The 19,244-nt window shown below is 46.6% G+C and overlaps 1 protein-coding gene across 7 annotated transcripts in view; it reads right to left on the minus strand.

The window, feature by feature from the left end:
• LOC126273182 (carbohydrate sulfotransferase 11-like) overlaps window positions 1-19,244 on the minus strand; it is a 376,162-nt gene that overhangs the window by 227,070 nt on the left and 129,848 nt on the right. For 4 of the 7 annotated variants that reach the window (XM_049976687.1, XM_049976684.1, XM_049976685.1 and 1 more), the window contains exon 3: window positions 10,769-10,852. The exons of the other annotated variants lie outside the window; for them this stretch is intronic. In XM_049976687.1, the coding sequence (XP_049832644.1) occupies window positions 10,769-10,852 (84 nt within the window). The remainder of the gene's footprint in view (window positions 1-10,768; window positions 10,853-19,244) is intronic. 7 annotated transcript variants of the gene reach the window in all.

A 19,244-nucleotide genomic window follows, 5' to 3' on the forward strand; every position in this document is an offset into this window, starting at 1 on the left:
AATTTCGTAAATAGATCTCGCCGCGACGAAAAACGTCTTTGCTGTAATGACTTCCATCCCAATTCGCGTATCATATCTGCCACACTCTCTCCCCTATTACGTGATAATACAAAACGAGCTGCCCTTTTTTGCACCCTTTAGATGTCCTCCGTAAATCCCACCTGGTAAGGATCCCACACCGCGCAGCAATATTCTAACAGAGGACGAACGAGTGTAGTGTAAGCTGTCTCTTTAGTGGACTTGTTGCATCTTCTAAGTGTCCTGCCAATGAAACGTAACCTTAAGCTCGCCTTCCCCACAATATTATCTATGTGGTCTTTCCAACTGAAGTTGTTCGTAACGACCTTGTGATCACTAATCCCTGTATCAGTCATGATGCTCTCTATCAGCTCTGGATTGTTTGTGGCTAAGAGGTCAAGTGTGTTTTCGCAACCATTTACAATTCGCGTTGGTTCGTGGACTAACTGCTCGAAATAATTTTCAGAGAAAGCATTTAGGACAATCTCGGAAGATGTTTTTCTGCCTACCACTGGTTTTGAACGAGTGTTTTTGCCAACATATCGAGGGAAGGTTGAAGTCCCCACCAACTTTAACCGTATGAGTGGGGTATTTATTTGCTACGAGACTCAAACTTTCTCTGAACTGTTCCGAAACTGTACCATCGGAGTCTGGGGGTCGGTAGAAGGAGCCAATTATTAACTTAGTTCGGCTGTTAATTATAACCTCCACCCATACCAATTCGCACGGAGTATCTACTTCGACTTCACTACAAGATAAACCACTACTGACAGACACAAATACTCCACCACCAATTCTGCCTAATCTATCTTTCCTGAACACCGTCTGAGACTTCGTAAAAAATTTCCAGAACTTATTTCAGGCTTTAGCCAGCTTTCTGTACCTATAACGATATCAGCTTCTGTGCCTTCTATTAGCGCTTGAAGCTCAGGGACTTTTCCAGCACAACTACAACAATTTACAACTGTAATTCCGACTGTTCCTTGATCCAAGCACGTCCTGTATTTGCCATGCACCCTTTGACATTGCAGCCCATCCCGCACTTTCCCGAGGCCTTCTAACCTAAAAAACCACCCAGTCCACGCCACACAGCCTCCGCTCCCGTGTAGCCGCCAGCTGAGTGTAGTGAACTCCTGACCTATTCAGCGGAACCCGAAACCCCCACCACCCTATGGCGTAAGTCAAGGAATCTGCATCCAACACGGTCGCAAAACCCTCTGAGTCTCTGATTCAGACCCTCCACCCGGCTCTGCACCAAAAGTCCGCAGTCGGTTCTGTCGACGTTGCTGCAGATGGTGAGCTCTGCCTTCATCTCGTAAGCAAGACCGGTAGCCTTCACCAAATCAGATAGCCGCTGGAATCCAGAGATAATTTCCTCAAATCCAAAGCGACACACGTCATTAGTGCCGACATGTGCCACCACCTGCAGCTGGCTGCACCCTGTGCTCTTCATGGCATCCGGAAGGACCCTTTCCACATCAGGAATGACTCCTCCCGGAATGCACACGGAGTGCACACTGGATTTCTTCCCCTCCTTAGCCGCCATATTCCTTAGGGGCCCCATTACGCTCCTAACATTGGAGCTCCCAACTACCAATAAGCCCACCCTCTGCGATTGCCCTGAACTTGAAGGCTGAGAATGATCCTTTGAAACATGGCAGGCAGCTGCATCTGTCTCAGCCAGAGACAGTGCCTGACACCTGTTTGTCAGACGCACCGGGGAGGCTTTCTGATCAGCCTCCGGGGACGTCTTTCGCTGCCTGCCACGCCTTAGAACGACCTCCCAATCAACCACAGGCGAGGGCTCAGCCCCACTGCGGGCAGCAACTGGGGGAACCACAGCGGCAGACCGATCTGGGGACAGACGGGACGAGGTTGACATCCCCGTGATACCCGAGTCCGGCTCCCCACAGTGCTGCCCATTGGTAACAGCCTCAAGCTGCGCGACCGAAGTCAGCGCCGCTTGCAGCTGTGAGCGAAGGGATGCGAACTCAGCCCTCATCCGAACACAGCAATCGCAGTCCATGTCCATTCTAATCGATATTGAACAACAGTTACTGAAACACGAGTCCGTGCGTAGATAACGCAAGCGAAACACGCAAAGAATGTATCAACTAACCTGTACAAATACCTAACGACTGCGCTACAATCTGCACATTCTCCAGATCTCTCACAAATTGAAAACGTCTGGTCAATGGTGGCCAAGCAACTGACTCGTCACAATACGCCAGTCACTACTCTTGATGAACTGTGGTATCGTGTTGAAGCTGCATGGGTAGCTGTACCTGCACACGCCGTCTAAGCTCTGATTGACTCAATGCCCAGGCGTATCAAGGCCGTTATTACGGCCAGAGGTAGTTGATCTGGGTACTGATTTCTCAGGATGTATGCACCCAAATTGCGTGAAAATGTAATGACATGTCAGTTCTAGTATAATATATTTGTCTAATGAATAGCCGCTTATCATCTGCGTTTCTTCTTGGTGTAGCAATTTTAATGGCCAGTAGTGTAGTTTCGTGACTGAAAGAGAATCGAATAGTTTAGTTTTTACCCCTCAGAAAATTTTAAGCCTCAGGAGGCAATTACCTCGTTTGGGAACCACTGTCTTTGTGTGGCTTCCTGAGGTACGGCAGCGCCTGGTTGTGGCAGCCGAGGCGCCTCCTTGGCGCAGAGCCTCGGTGGGGCCGTCCATCAGGCAGCGAGGACCGCCGCCGCCACTGCACCCCCCCCCCCCCCCACCCCCCGCCACTTGCCTAATGACCCCCATTGTGGACGGCGCGGGCCACCGCATTGCGGCTGCCCTGCACTGCAGCGCGACGCCTTTTGGCTGCGCGCCTCGGCCCGCTTCTCTCGGCGACTGCCTGCGAGCTCTCGCTATCACTGCAGTATCGATTGTTGCCAGCTTAAAAAAGGACCGGTTCGTGGCAGATAAGGGCGAGCGGGACCGACGGCCGCACCGGGGCGCCCTGTAGTGCAGCGCGACCTTCACCGCCTCCGGCTGCGGCGGCGGCAGCAGCTGCTCCGGCCGGCCGCGACAGCTTTATCTGCGCGCGGCGCGGTCGCCGCCTTCTTCTGTTTGTTGTGCTCTGGTATCTGTGTACACGCGGGCTGTTAAGCCGCCCTCTCACGGTACGTGAAAACGCACGTAGACGAGGGGCTCGTGACGCCACAGCGTGGAATTTCACGTTCCACTACACTGCGAAGCGAGAAACACGTGAGATTTTTTCCTCATGGAGGGGAACGAGCCAATAAGTTTGGAACACACTTACCGAATAGCTGGCACCACGCAGGGAAGCGTTACCGTACACTACATGCAGACAAGCTCTAGACCCCCCCCCCCACCCCCACACACACACACAGTGACCGAGCGAGGTGGCGCAGTGGTTAGCACACTGGACTCGCATTCGGGATGACGACGGTTCAATCCCGCGTTTTCCGTGATTTCCCTAAATCGCTCCATTCAAATGCCGGGATGGTTCCTTTGAAAGGGCACAGCCGACTTACTTCCCCATCCTTCCCTAACCCGATGAGACCGATGACCTCGCTGTTTGCTCTCTTCCCCCCAAAACAACAACAACAACAACACACAGTGAGATGATGTATGGCCGATCTCCCACTAATATATGTAACGATCCTGATTGTTCCAGGAATGCAGCAACTGCAGCAAACTCGGATACATCGCCATCGCCTGCCACGGTAATGATGCATGATACCCATACTAACAAACCCAACCTTGCACGAACTATAGCAGCTAGTAAGACACTACTGCTCGTACTACCCGCTGGCTACTGTGGATGAGCGGTTCTAAGCGCTTCAGTCCGGAACCGCGCGACCGCTATGGACGCAGGTTTGAATCCTGCCTCGGACATTGATGTTTGTGATGTCCTTAGGTTAGGTAGGTTCAAGTAGTTCTAAGTTGTAGGGGGCTGATGACCCATAGTGCTCAGAGCCATTTGAACCATTTCTTACTACCCATCCCACTGTCGCAGAGGGTTCTTTCCCACGGCACGAGCCTTGGCACTTTTTTCCCTCTGCTCTTCAAACTGCTACCCTCACTCGCGTTTCGTCCACTATCTATGATCAGATGGACCGTGTTAATGCGTAGTCTTACCCAGACGCACGGATAACATCACAGCCCAGCATCACGTGATCCACCTATTAGATAACTAACATGTTGGAGGTGATAGTAGTACTTTTGGTTTGGTCACCACGTTGGTGCGGGCGTGGAGGGGCCCCATCTCTCAGCCAATAAGTTGCGACATCGTTTGTAAGTCAGAAGCAGATCTTAGGAGCCACCATATTCTATGGTGCTAACGCTCGGGGTCCGTTGGGTTTATCTTCGTCGGAGAGCATGTTGTATGAATCTCAGCTGTTTCAAAGCATCATAAAATTGAGGATCTCTCGAAAACGCGTCGTTTTGTCTACGATTTGCTGTTGTAAGATGACAGGATACTATACACCAGTAGGTAAAGGCTTTCTGTAGTTGATGTTTTTGATATTGTAACTCGTGTGTTACGAAACTATACCGTTTCAGTGCTACGGAACATTCGTGATCTATAATCTATCAAAAGCTCGTCTTTTTGGTACAACTTTCATCTTAAATACAAAATAACGACGTTCGTAGATACAGTCCTTAAACAGTGTATGCTGTGTACGAAAGCCCCATTGTGAAGTCAAGGCTGTAGCCACCGTCTTCGTAAAGAAACGTGCGTGATTTACGCGCCAGATGTGGCCGGGAACCGCTGCTGGACAGCGTTGCGGTCGAAAACCACGATGAGGAGTACGTTATGCTCCGTTAGATGTAACAAATGGTTTCAAAGCGTGCAGCAAGTCTGGCGTGCTTCCCGACGAGAGACACAGCCCCTGTGAGGACGGCTTAAATGTGTGCAAGCAAGAGGGCGGCTAGCACGGGGATTCACAGACACGACCGACGCTTTGAGGAGTCCCCCAGTGTGAGCTCGGTCTCCGTCCCACGTTACTCTTTCCAGCCGTTCCCCCTCTGGAAAGTGGCAACGCTGAGTAAGCGCCACGTTGAGCCACTGTTTCTGCTTCTGGCTCTCCATACAACGATTTACACGCTTGGAAAACTACCGTTGCCGCTTCTTAACGTAAAATCAGCCCTATTTGCTTTGCCACCCATAATTAACACTACAGCTGCTAAGCACATTCACCGCAGAACAGACAGCACACAGAAAGGAAAGCAGAGGGCGGCTCCTTTGATTTGCATGCAGTGAAGCCCTGCCCTCGACAGCATACTGAAACCGAGTAAACCCGAAACGATAGCTGCTTACTACTTCAGATTCTAGTGGACATTCTTGTGGAACGGACTTAATCCAACAGAGTAAGTCAATTTTTTTTCGAAAAGAAGCGCTTATGAAACAAGCTGTGATAAGTCTTTAATTAAAAAGTTGTCACAAAAACTTTTAAACTGGTGGTGGTCCACATATACAAGATGTGAACTGAAACTTCCTGGCAGATTAAAACTGTGTGCTGGACCGAGACACGAACTCAGGACCTTTGCCTTTCGCAGGAGAGCTTCTGTAAAGTTTGGAAGGTAGGAGACGAGGTACTGGCAGAAGTAAAGCTGTAAGGTGCTTGGGTAGCTCAGTTGGTAGAGCACTTGCCCGCGAAAGGCAAAGGTCCCGAGTTCGAGTCTCGGTCCGGCACACAGTTTTAATCTGCCAGGAAGTTTCATATCAGCGCACACTCCGCTGCAGAGTGAAAATCTCATTCTGGAAGATGTGAACTGTTACTGCTTTTAGCTGCAGATGACAGTCAAGCTACATTGTTTTGTAAATGTAAATTTCGTCTTTGCAGCAGTTTTATTTCGCTTCTCAATTTTTCTTCTCTAGGACTTTAAGCCATAAATCAAGTTCACTTTCAACAGAAACAGCAGTTATGGGACACTCTGTAGGAGATTCAATGTGTGTATCACTGCTGGAATTTTCATTCATGTTTTTAACCTGAAGTGAAACAATAAATATTATTTAAAACGAAGAAAATAGGCCCTTTTAAAATTTGATTTATATATATGCTTTGAATTAGTGCCAGATCTATAAGCCCAAATGTTCAAATGAGTATGACTTCCTAAGGGACTAAACTGCTTAGGCCATCGGTACATACACATACACACTACTTTAACTGACTTATGCTAAGAACAATAGACACACCCATGCCCGAGGGAGGACTCGAACTTTCGGCGGGAGAGGCCGCGCAGTCCGTGTTATGACGCCTCAAACGGCGCGGCTTCTGTTAAGTCCAATAACATATTGTGTAATATGAATCACATTCGTTTAATAAATTATGTCTGACAAGTGTTGCAAATAAACTAAAAAACATCTCTGTTGGTTTTGAACATTTTTCGACACAGTCTAAGTTGATTCCTGAACGAATCATAACTTGATTTTTGATTGCGTGCGTAGTGTACGTGATCCCAGACACATCTAGAAACAAAGAAATTTTCTTGCAGTAAAAGGGGACAGGGCTGTACGAACTGAACCGAATAAACCCGGACGGGTGAACGTCAATAGCTGTTTGTTTTTGTGGTTGATTGGATGTGCGAATAGCCGTGCGGGATTAGCCAAGCGGTCTAAAGGCGCTGGAGTCATGGACTGTGCGGCTGGTCCCGGCGGAGAGTCGAGTCCTCCCTCGGGCATGGGTGTGTGTGTTTGCCCTTAGGATAATTTAGCTTAAGAAGTGTGTAAGCTTAGGGACTGATGACCGTAGCAGTTAACTCCCATAAGAATTCACACACATTTGAACATTTTTTTCTTATTACTGCCCATTATATAGCCTTAAATTTAACAGTCCATAAAATAACTGTTTATTTGTAGATAAGCACAGCAGCAAATATGTACAATTAATAAAATAAACAAACGGTATCCATTCGCTTTCGGCTTCAGACACAGCGGTTGCACACTAAATTTTGGCACATGAGCTGCAGCTGAGTTTGCATTCTGTATACTTTCTGTACTGTGCCTTCACCACAGCTGTGCTCACAACGCTACCACTAAGCACGCAGCAAAATGACGCTAATGGCTGACAGGACAAAATCGCATTACTGGCTGGAGTGTCGCGTGGTACAGTGGCCCCTGCCATGGCGCATCGCCCCAGCGCCTGCCTTCTTACGTACACGTTACTGCAGCGGTTACGAAATTGTGTGTGGAGAAAACGAATTTGCAGGAAGAAATTCAAACTGGAATGACCACATCAAAATACACTGATAAGTCAAAGAAACTGACACATCGACCTAACATCGTGTAGAGCCCTCGCCAGCACGCAGAAGTGCCGCAACATGTCGTGGCTTGGGCTAGACTAATGTTGCTGGAGAGAACTGACTCCATGAATCCTGCAGCGCCGGCCGGAGTGGCCGAGCGGTTCTAGGCGCTACAGTCTGCAACCGCGCGACCGCTTCGGTCGCAGGTTCAAATCCTGCCTCGGGAATGGATGTGTGTGATGTGCTTAGGTTAGTTAGGTTTAAATAGTTCTAAGTTCTAGGGGACTGATGACCTCAGCAGTCCCATAGTGCTCAGAGCCATTTGAACAATCCTGCAGCGCTGTCCATAAATCCGTAAGAGTACGAGAGGGTGGAGATCTCTTCTGAACAGAACGTTGCAAGGCAGCCAGACATGCTGAATAACGTTCACGTCTGGACAGTTTGCTGACCAGCGGAAGTGTTTGAACTCAGATGAGTGTTCCTGGAGCCGCTCTGTAGCAATTCGGGACGTGTGGGGTGTCGCATTATCCTCATGGAATTGCCCAAGTCCTTCGAAATGCACAACGGACATGAATGGATGCAGGTTGCTTACGTACGTGTCACTTGTCAGAGTGGTATCTAGACGTATCAGGGGTCCCATATCACTCCAGCTGCAGACGCCCTACACCGTTACAGAGCCTCCACCAACTTGAACAGTCCCCTGCTGACATGCAGGGTCCATGGATTCATGAGGTTGTCTCCATACCCGTACACGTCCATCCACTCGATGCAATTTGAAACGACACTCGTCCGAGCAGGCAACACGTTTCCAGTCATCAACAGCCCAACGTCGGTGTTGACGGGCTCGAACGAGACGTAAAGCTTTGTGTCGTGCAGTCATCAATGGTATACGAGTGGGCCTTTGGCTCCGAAAGCCCATATCGATAAGATTTCGTTGAATGGTTCGCACAGTAACACTTGTTGATGGATAAGCATTTAAATCTACAGTAGTTTGCGAAGGAATGCACTTCAGCCACGTTTGACCATTCTCTTCAGTCTTCGTTGATCAGTTTTTGAAGGATCTTTTTCCGGCCGTAACGATGTCGGAGATTTGATGTTTTACACGATTCCTGATATTCACGGTGCCCTCGTGAAATGGTCGAACGGAAAAATCCTCACTTCATCGTTATCTCGGAGATACTGTGTCCCATCGCTCGTGCGCCGACTATAACACCACGTTGAAACTAACTTAAATCTTGATAACCTGCCATTGTAGCAGTAGTAACCGATCTAAGGACTACCGCAGACAATTGTTATCTTATATAGGCATTGCCGATCGCAGCGCCTTATTCTGCCTGTTTACATATCACTGTATTGAATAAGCAAGTCTATACCAGTTTCTTTGGCGTATCAGTGCAGTTGTAAGTAGCACTTGCCAGCCTGGTTGAACGGAAGAATCCTCAGCAACGAAGGAGGTAACTTCCAGAACGCTCGTTTGGACGGTATTCTAATGTTACTCTCGAGTCTGAGACCGCTACCAAGTAATAGAGACAGAGGCGATGCGAAGAAGGACAACACGTTTCGTCAATGTTGTTTTGGTAAGCACGCAAGTGTCACAGAGATGCTTATCCACCTTCAATGGCACACATTAGGAGTGGCGTGGTTTACTATAAACATTACGATATGTTCCCAGAAGAGTTAGACAACATATTACTGCCTCCTACGTTTATATCGCTTAAAAACCACGAAGGTAAAAATTAGAGAAATATGTGTTCACAAGGACGCTTACTAGCAATCTCCTTTCTGCTCGTCTCTCGTCTTTCGCTATTGAAACAGGGAAAAGGGGGGGGGGGGGGGGAGGGATTGACAATAGCGCCGAACTACCATGCACCATAAAGTGACACGCTGACACGCATAGTATAGATGAAGATATAAATGTAGACGTAAAAATGAAGGCGTGTACCAACCCTGGTGGCAGCCTTGGTATGGACCTCTAGACGCTAATAACTTTACATAATTCTTGCCTATTTAATTAAGATTTTACTTTATGCATCTAGTTGTTCTATCCAACCGGATAGCTGTACGTCTTAAAGCGCCACTTCCGTGGCGGCGAGGTGCGCCGGCTATGGACTGAATCCACCCGACAGATTAATAAGAATGGTGTGCCGGCCAGCCTGGATATTCGTACGAAGTTCCCGCTTCTCATTAGGTGAGTATCCAGCTCCCGCCACTGTTACAAGATTCGCAAACATTTCGAAAAACTTCCGATCATTTTCACATTAATAATACTACTCGTAGATAGCTGGGGTACACGTATTCAGGCCCGAGGACGGGGTGGGGGGTGGGGTGGGGGGGAGGGGGAGCAGGGTGGTGGTGCCTACAGAAGTGGGCTTCCGGCCACCCCTTAAACTAATCAATCCACATCGGTTCATAACCACGCCGATACTGTGTCGATGCGGGACAAAGGCACGAGAAAAAGAAGAAGATTCTGTACCCGGTTGTTCTAGCAGGTACAAGTGCCAGCTAAGTGAGTGCCGAACTGACGAACCTATCTCGAAGGGGAAGATAGTGCCAAAACGAGTATCCAGAAAAGTCCTCTTTCTTTGAGGTAGCAATCAGGAAGCGCAGGAGTGAGGCTGGGAGACTACCTCCAGCATCTGCTCGCAGAGATACGCTACCGAACTTTTGTCTTTTTGTTTTCATCTGTGTCTGTTTCTCGCTTGTATTTTGGCTTTGCTAAAGAAAAGCTGCCGATTGCCTATCTCTCCTAGTTTGAGTCTCGATTCTCCTACTTTGACTCAGCTCCAGAACACGTAGGCCACCGAACGAGGTGGCCCAGTGGTTAGCACACTGGACTGTCCTTCGGGAGGACGACGGTTCAATCCCGCGTCCGGCCATCCTGATTTAGTTTTCCGTGATTTCCCTAAATTCCTCCAGTCAAATGCCGGGATAGTTCTTTTGAAAAGGCACGGCCGACTTCCTTCCCTGTCGTTCCCTAATCCGATGAGACCGATGACCTCGCTGTCTGGTCTCCTCACCCAAGCAACCCAACAGACAGGCCGTCCGATCATATCTATCTCTCTCTATTAGCCTTCATCAAAAAAAATGTTTTTCTTTTCTTTTCTTTTCTTTTCTTTTCTTTTCTTTTCTTTGCCACCCACCCCAGTTGCCCGCGAGACTGGCATTCCGATGAAGACAGTTTTCTGGGAGGGTACCAATGTAAACCTTGTCATTGCAACAAATGCAGACCTCTTTTGAGTGTATTTCTGTCTCTCAGCTGCCGCCTGACAACTACGTAATCTGTCCCGGCTTTGTGCGTAATCCACTGGGCTTCCTGTACACACAAAAACGACGACTCACCTTGCGTCTCTGCAGCACATCGCGATATACCGTGATACTGAAACTGCACATAAATACAACCACTCCGTTTTGAAGGCTTCATCATGTGACGATAAGCCATTGAAATGTTCTGCTGTCGTAAGTACAGCGGAATGAGAGATAAGATTAGCACTCTGGTATTAACACACCATTTCCTAAATTTATTTTATCTCTTACCTCTAACGCATCGTCACTGTGCGCTGACTTTTTAATTCGCGATGTAACAGCTGAGGAATCGCTTGGGCCCACCAGTACAGACATCTGTAAAAAATATTTTTCTGTAAAACGTGCTCCACTGCTTAATATATTTGAAGAAATTCACGTTGCCATCATAAGCTGGTTTTAGTGAATAGTGCCTTATAGACGACTATTGTCAGTAGGAAGTACAATTCTCAAACCAACGTAAAATACATAATAATAAAAGCGTCTTGGTAGGATAGCTAAACTCGTAAAACGCCATATCCATTTAAAATCTTTCTTGGTCATCAAAATTTACATCAGAACCTTCTTTACTGCTGCCATATGTGCCACACATCACATAACAACTCAACTTTATCACAGCTGTACGACGTACATCAGTAGAAGTAACATTTGCAACGGCGGATCTGCTGTCAAGCAATTTGGAGCAGAATGTGATTTGTGTACTCATTTAACTGCCGCTAACAACTGGTTTATTAAAACACAACCTGTTACACATCCTAAAGCCGCATCATCAGGTGCAACAACGTTGAAAGATCATAGGCATACCCATCGCTCATAATGTGTCTATGATCTCTTAACGTTTTTGCACCTGATGAGGCAACTTTAAGCCGCGAAAGCGGTTGTGCTTTAATAAACAAGAATTTTACTATCTGTTAGCGGAGTTTTTCCTAACATCATGCCTTTTCAACATCTGTGGTTGCCCGGAACATAAAATAGTTTGTCCAAGGTATAGACAAATTTGCACTGGCAGATGAGGTTTTTGTAAATTTACGACTATGTACAACATGCTCCTTTGTAAGTGATTTAAGTGTGTTTCATAAAACGGTCTCATCAAAAACTGGAGCTGTATTTTCACACCGAAAACAAGCTGTGTATGAGAACGACTCTGTATACGCTGACAGAAGCTTTTCTTCTAGAGAGAACGTGACTGTTGTAGATTCAGTGGCTGACTGCAGTGAATCACTTGAAGGAAAGACAACTAAAACAAATGAAAAGTTTACAGTATTCCTTTTTCATTGCGGAGCAAGCGTTATTGGAACTCTTGAATCATATGAAATGGCCGATTTCTAAGTTGAAGACTCAAACCCAGAAATCCACTACCATGTAGCTCTATGAAAATGTATAAACTTCAGCATATATAAACACTGTATGTAATTACTAAGATGATTATAAAGTTTGTAAAAAGGTAAGCAATGATAAACAGTTATTTGTACTTTACTTTTATGGTATATGTTTCAAATGGTTCAAATGGCTCTGAGCACTAAGGGACTTAACATCTATGGTCATCAGTTCCCTAGAACTTAGAACTACTTAAACCTAACTAACCTAAGGACATCACACAACACCCAGTCATCACGAGGCAGAGAAAATCCCTGACCCCGCCGGTAATCGGTATATGTTTCAAAGACGATTTTGCATGAATGGATCGATATACAATAGTTTTTTATTTCCTCCCCCCCCCCCCCGCTTTTTTTGTGCTACATGTTGTTTCAGGTAAATTTTTGTTTCAGTTCAGTACGAGTTTGGAGTACGAGTTGGGAGGGCGAGTATGGAGTACAAGTTACGTGTGTGTTGTATTAGCATGGCAGTTGATGTTAATTCGTATTGTGAAGAGATATGGCTAAAAGTATATCTATTCAACAACAGAAAATCTACCAGCGTTCACATTATTTAAGAAAATGAAGCCGTGTATCCTCTGGATAAGAATAAAAAGTTTCATTTCAGGATGGACTATGAGCCTACAACTTGCAACAACGAAGGCAATGACAGACGAGTACTATAAAAATCGTTTATTTAAATTGTACCGTCGCTACCTGTCTGTGCAATGTGTCACGATCGCAGTGTGCGAAGCGCTGTGCAAATGGGACCAGCAGCCGAAATTTCATTTTACTTCAAAATTAATAAATCAGTTTTGGATTATAAGAGCGTGATGACGGTCAGAGAGTCCAAGTAAGAAAATCAGTCCCACATTCAGGAAATAAGCGTAGGGTGCAGCTCCGTAAATGGTGATGAGCGTGAGACTAAGATCGCCTACTCCTCACGAATGGCACGCGGGAAGCACAGAAATTGGCGTCTCAACCCGGCTGTCGGACCACCACCGATAGTACCAGTGCCGGGGTGTCGTGAGAGGTCTGCAATTTAGCCCAGGAAATTGGCGCGAGTTCTGGTGATCAGGACCTGTTTGCCGGCAACTCTGCTCCCTTTGCTGGTGATGAAAATGTCTATCTCCACCAGGATTCGCGCCGGCTACCTCAGAATGGAGCGCCACTGCGTACGCGTCTGACAACTATCTCGGCAACGGAGCGGGTGATATTGGAAAGTAAAGCGCACAATGTACCGGACTAAATGGGATTAACGATGTGAACTTGGGGTGAAGTCAATGTTTGCTTAGACGAGTACAACGGGACTAAAAGCCACGCCCACTAGCTAATAACCACGCCCAGTTTGGGTGTGGCCTTCTGCAGCTGGCGCATCCGGACCAAACCAGGCGTGTTCTGTCAACTCTTGTACGGTGGACCATTAACACACCACCAAAGCGTACTGAAAAACAATTTCGCGATTGCATAGCCTTCACTGCCCGGACGCTGTGCAGATCGGAAGCGTCTACAATTTCAGTCTCTGCACAAAACCACTGACGTTTCTGAAGCGCTACTTGAGCTCTGCGCTTGAGATATAGCGCGTTTCTATTCCTGAACTAAGTTATTAGTTGTTGCTGTGTGGAGGAAATCAGTGTAGGTTGGTAGCATATACATCCATATCACAAGAGTACGAACATAAGATACGACCATCGATACGTTATCTGTATCTATATCAATACTTCGCAGAGCTCACACTCATTACATGATGGAGGATACGTGGTGCTAATATTGAGGTTTCTCTGTTGTTACAATAGCGTGACAGTTACAGTACCAATTTTTCAATCATGGTTCATAGCCCTCCAAAATTCTTTCAGCCTTTTCGGAATGGGAACATATGATACCATACAAAACCGTTGTGCATTTCTTGGACGCTATCACGGAATCGTTCGGAAGATGCGTAGCAAAATGTCCTCCGTTCGGCTTTGGTTTTCAGCCCAATCGCCAATAGAACGACTTGTACGTGTCACCTCTTTCACACAAAAATTACAGCCTATTTGCTTCGAATTTTTCCAGCGGAAGTTGTCTGTCTATCGGCTACACTGTAAATAGACCTTGCATCATCGACCTATTCAAAGTAATGGCTCGGTTTTGCAGTCATCTGTGCTGAGTTACACAACTATTCACGTAATCAAACAAATACATTTACGAGTAACCGCTGATCCTGCTTCAGTCTGCTCTACTGTCGTCTCTGAGTAAAATCGTCATGATAGTTTCAGGTTTTCAGAGACACGTTTTTCTTTCTAATCAATGGATAGATATCTTCCTTACCGTGCTTCCTGAGGCCCGCACAACAAGTTGTTTGTTGTGCACTGGTATACACTGCCCCAAAAAATGCAAGACCCTCAAAGACGAGTTCTTTTTCTTTAATAACAAGTAATGTGACAGGTGGTTCACCGCTGTAGGAGTATATGACAACAAATTCAGATCAAATTAAACACGCACGTCACAGTGAAGCGTGCCCAGAAACCGCATTAGTGCACAGTGCACCCCTCTCTGGCGGCAACGCAGGCGTGTATACCCGCATGCAAACGATCATAAACGGTGCCGAATGGAATCCTCAGGTAGATTGCCCCAAGTATCTTGCACTTTTTTAGCAGTTCTGCAATGGTTGTTGCAGGCCCTGGACAACGATTAAATTCCTGCTTCATTATGTCGCATATGTGTTCGATTGGCGAGAGATTTGGGGATCTTGAGGTCCAGGGCAGTTGTACAATATGAAGAGTGCGCTGCGTGGCAGCAGCTGTATGTGGACGTGTATTGTCCTGTTGAAAAAGCACATCAACTCCTGGCGAGGTAGTGACAATAGCATGGAGATAACAGCCTGTGCAACGTAGCGGACACTGGTTAGTTTGCCCTGCAGAAACAACGAAAATGACCGCAAGTTGTAACTGATAGCTCCGCATGCTATGAAACTCTCCAGTAAACTCTCCAGTAAACTCTCTGAATTCACCAGAGTAGCCATACTTCGCAGTATAGTGGCGTCAATGGTAGGCTGGCCAGAGGCACAAACGATTTTAAGCCTGCTGCAAGCGCCGGCCGGAGTGGCCGAGCGGTTCTAGGCGCTACAGTCTGGAACCGCAAGACCGCTACGGTCGGAGGTTCGAATCCTGCCTCGGGCATGGATGTGTGTGATGTCCTTAGGTTAGTTAGGTTTAAGTAGTTCTAAGTTCTAGGGGACTGATAACCACAGCAGTTAAGTCTCATAGTGCTCAGAGCAATGGTCTTACACAGCTCGTGCAGCATGTGCTTGGATGATGTTCAGTCGGCCACTGCAGCTCCCACAATGCGTCGATATTCACGACCGTCCGTATTACGCGGTCATCAAGAACCTGGGATACAGGTGTGAGAATGTTTCACAGACCACTGTTGAAAGTATCAACACACCACCGATACACTGTGCGCAACATGTGCAATAATCCGTCGATACTCCCTCCAGGTTCTCGCAGGGCCAAAATGTGACCCCTTTCGAATGGCTAAAGCTATTCAGTGAGAGTATGTACTCGTCGGTGCGGCACGGTTGTACCCAAGAATGAATGTTGCAAACACTAATTATTGACTGAGGGGTCAAAACAGAAGTGCCCTCTGAGCGTCATCTGATCGCCGATGACCGTGACAAATGAATCACTAACACTACAACACCTCAGTATGTACATATTATACCCTGCTGATACTGAACCCAGCCCTTAAAGATATTGCTTTTTTTCTGGCAAAATACATCCTTGATTAACTTGAGTTAGAGACACCTCCCAAGTAGCGTGTACCTCTTTCTTTCGACCTAATGCGGCGTCACGTCGTGGCATCGACCAGGAGGATCGAAATCACTGGAGAGCTCTGAGTTTTGGTCGCTCAACTGACGGCCACAACCAGTCGGGAATGGTCACAGGACTATTCAAGAAGTTTTATGTCTGTAAGGTGTTTCTCAAACCTCTTCGACTGCATTCGGAAGCGGTGAGGTGGTTGTTTATCATAAAGAAGGTAATGATCGCCCGTGGGGTGCTACAGGCAAAGATACAGATCCACGTTACCAGACAGTGGGGACCCATACCATGCGCAGTGTCGGACGATGTCAGAGATAACAGAGTGTAACTTTCGTTTTTTGTAAACAACCCTCAAAATGATGCAATGTTAGTAGGCGCGATTCACCTCCGCACTTGGAGGTCCTTGTACCATACCATTTGCATGGGTGAGTCGTTCCATGACTCATCCGTCAAGGTATCTGTTTCCATGATTCGAACATCCAGTGGCAGTGTTACAGAGCCCATAGTAATATCTACAGCCTGTGATGTATGGTTATCAGACGTGTACCGTTGAGGCTGTGGCATAGCGAGATGGCTGTGGATGACACAGCTGGTCGGCGACGAGCCTCTAAATGGCGAGTGACTCTCTGTGCTGTGATCGATCCATTTGCATGCACCGACTCCTCTCGGCATCATGTGCTCTCTCGTGCAGATGGCTCTGGTGTCGACGATTTGTTTGGGATTGAGGCACACAGGGTAGACGGTGGTACATGAAAATCTCAGTGTCTCCCAGATTTCGTTCGGAAATGCTCTGTTCCAATCTTCGAGCACCCACGGTCTGGTCGCGATCAACGGTACTGATATTAAACATCTTACCAATCATGCATCCACTTAGTTGTCGCGTCGGTGGCCAGTACCAGATCTTTCAACATCCCCGTCACGTGCCAACGAAAGTTCCCATTACCAATGGCGACAGCAGAGCTCTCTCTGGAGCACAGTAGCTGTCCCTAAATCAATTGCTCACGGGTACACTTCTCAGCAGAAATTTCCTATTCAGCAGTCCGTAGTTATTGTTGTTTTCGTTCTGAAGCCTTGTTTAATGGAGATCTGTTGTGAAACCTTGTCTCAGTCTCACTTCCTTCTCAACCAACGTTTCTGTTTCATGTACTTTGACTCATATAACTGCAGTTTTGTTTCTGCACATGAGGTAGATAACTTTTGGCTATGTATTTTATCGCTGCTGCCTACATTCCAGTGAATGTTGTCAAAAGTTCTCTCTAAATCTATAAAAAGCTATAAACTTAGGTTTGTCTAACATCAGTCGTTAAGTCAATACTGCCTCTCGCATTCCTACATTTCTCTGCCTTCCAGACTGATCTTCCCCGAGGTCTGATTCTGTCAGTGAGTCATCTGTCTGTCTTGTTCTCATTTAATGTAATCTCTTTTCAGGGAGGTTATGAGTTACCTACTGGTTTCCTCTTAAGGCAGAAATGGCAGGCTGGGAGGGAGTAAGTCAACTGTATGACTGTATGGAGAGACTATATAGAAATTTCAATCCGTTGACAGAGTTGTCCTACTACTGTAACAAGTTGGTTGCAATGAGAAATGACCCTCGTCATTTCTGTGACAACTGAATTTAAACTTTGGAGGAACACGATAAATCGAATTATTAAAGTAAAATAATCCAATGACCAAAATAAAGTTTTCACGTTATATCTTACAATGATGATTAACTTTTTTCCTTTTTTTTATTTCATAGGCTATTGATGGTTGACTTGGCGTAGGGGACCAAACAGCGAGGTCATCGGTCCCATCGAATTAGGGAAGGATGCGGAAGGAAGTCGGCCTTGCCCTTTCAAAGGAACCATCCCGGAATTTGTCTGAAGCGATTTAGGGAAATCACGGAAAACCTCAATCAGGATGGCCGGACGCGGGTTTGAACCGTGGTCCTTCCGAATGCTACTCCAGTGTGCTAACCACTGCCGCACTTCGCTCGGTCCATTTCATAGAACAGATACAGTTTTATAATGGAAAGGCTTAGGTCTATTTGTTACTGAAAAACTCGCAGCCGTCGACGTCGAAACAGCTATCCTAGGCATGCCTCTGGAGATAACATGTGCTAGATAATTTTATAAGACGACAGCACAGTGGCATGAACATCTACGGCTACACCTACATGATTACTCTATAATTAACAATTAACTGCTTGGTACAGGGATCGTCGATCGACGTTTAAGCTATTTCTCTACCGTTCCACTCTCGAACAGGGCGCGGGAAAGCCATACACTTACATCTTTCCGTGCGAGCTCTTATTTTATTATGATGATAATTTCTCCCTACTTAGCCGGCCGGAGTGGCCGAGCGGTTCCAGACGATACAGTCTGGAGCCGCTGCGGTCGCAGGTTCGAATCCTGCCTCGGGCATGGATGTGTGTGATGTCCTTAGGTTAGTTAGGTTTAAGTAGTTCTAAGTTCTAGGGGACTGATGACCACAGCAGTTAAGTCCCATAGTGCTCAGAGCCATTTTCTCCCTACTTAGGTGGGCGCCAAGAAAAGATTTTCGCAATCGGAGGAGAAAGTTGGTGATTGGAAATCCTGCCCCAACGAAAAATACTTTAATTTTAATGATTGCCACCACGATTGACGTACCATGTCCGCGGCGGTCCCTGTCATACTTCGCTATAACACAAAACGATCTGCCCTTCTGTGAACGTTTTCGAAGTCTTCCGACGATTCGATGCGGATCCCACACCGCACAGCAATAATCCAAAACAGTGCGGACAAATGTGGTGTAGGCAGCCTCTTTAGTAGACCTACTGCATTTTCTAATTATTCTGCCAATTAATCCCAGTCTTTGAGTTCTTTCCCCACAACATTATCTACGTGGTCGTTTCATTTAAATCATTTGTAATTATAACCTCCAAGTATTTAGTAGAATTTGCAGCGTGTAGATTTGCGTGATTTATCATGTAACAAAAATTTAGCCGATTTCTTTTGGTATTCACGTTGATGACTTCACAAATGGTGCAAATGGCTCAGAGCATTATGGGACTTAACTTCTGAGGTCACCAGTGCCCTAGGACTTAGAACTACTTAAACCTAACTAACCTAGGGACACCACACACATCCATGCCCGAGGCAGGATTTGAACCTGAAACCGCAGCGGTCGCGCGGTTCCAGACTGCAGCGCATAGAACCGCTCGGCCACCCCGGCCGGCTGACTTCACAATTTTCATTATTTAGAGTCAACTGACACTTTCCGCACCATACAGATACCCTGTCCAAATCATTTTGCAATTCGTTTGCATCATCAGATGACTTTACAAGACGGTAAATGATAGCATTGTCTGTAAACAATCTGATAGAGATGCCCAGATTGCCTCCTACGTCATTTATGTATATCAGGAACAGTAAAGGGCCTACAACACTTCTTTGGTAAACGACAGATATTACTTCTGTTATACTCAATTTCTTTACATTAATTATTACGAACTGTGACCTTTCTGTCAGGAACTCACGGATCCAGTAGCACAACTGAGGCGATACTCCATAGGCATGCAGTATGGTTAGCAGATTA

Source organism: Schistocerca gregaria, chromosome 5 (assembly GCF_023897955.1).
Source record: "Schistocerca gregaria isolate iqSchGreg1 chromosome 5, iqSchGreg1.2, whole genome shotgun sequence".
Lineage (NCBI taxonomy): Eukaryota > Metazoa > Arthropoda > Insecta > Orthoptera > Acrididae > Schistocerca > Schistocerca gregaria.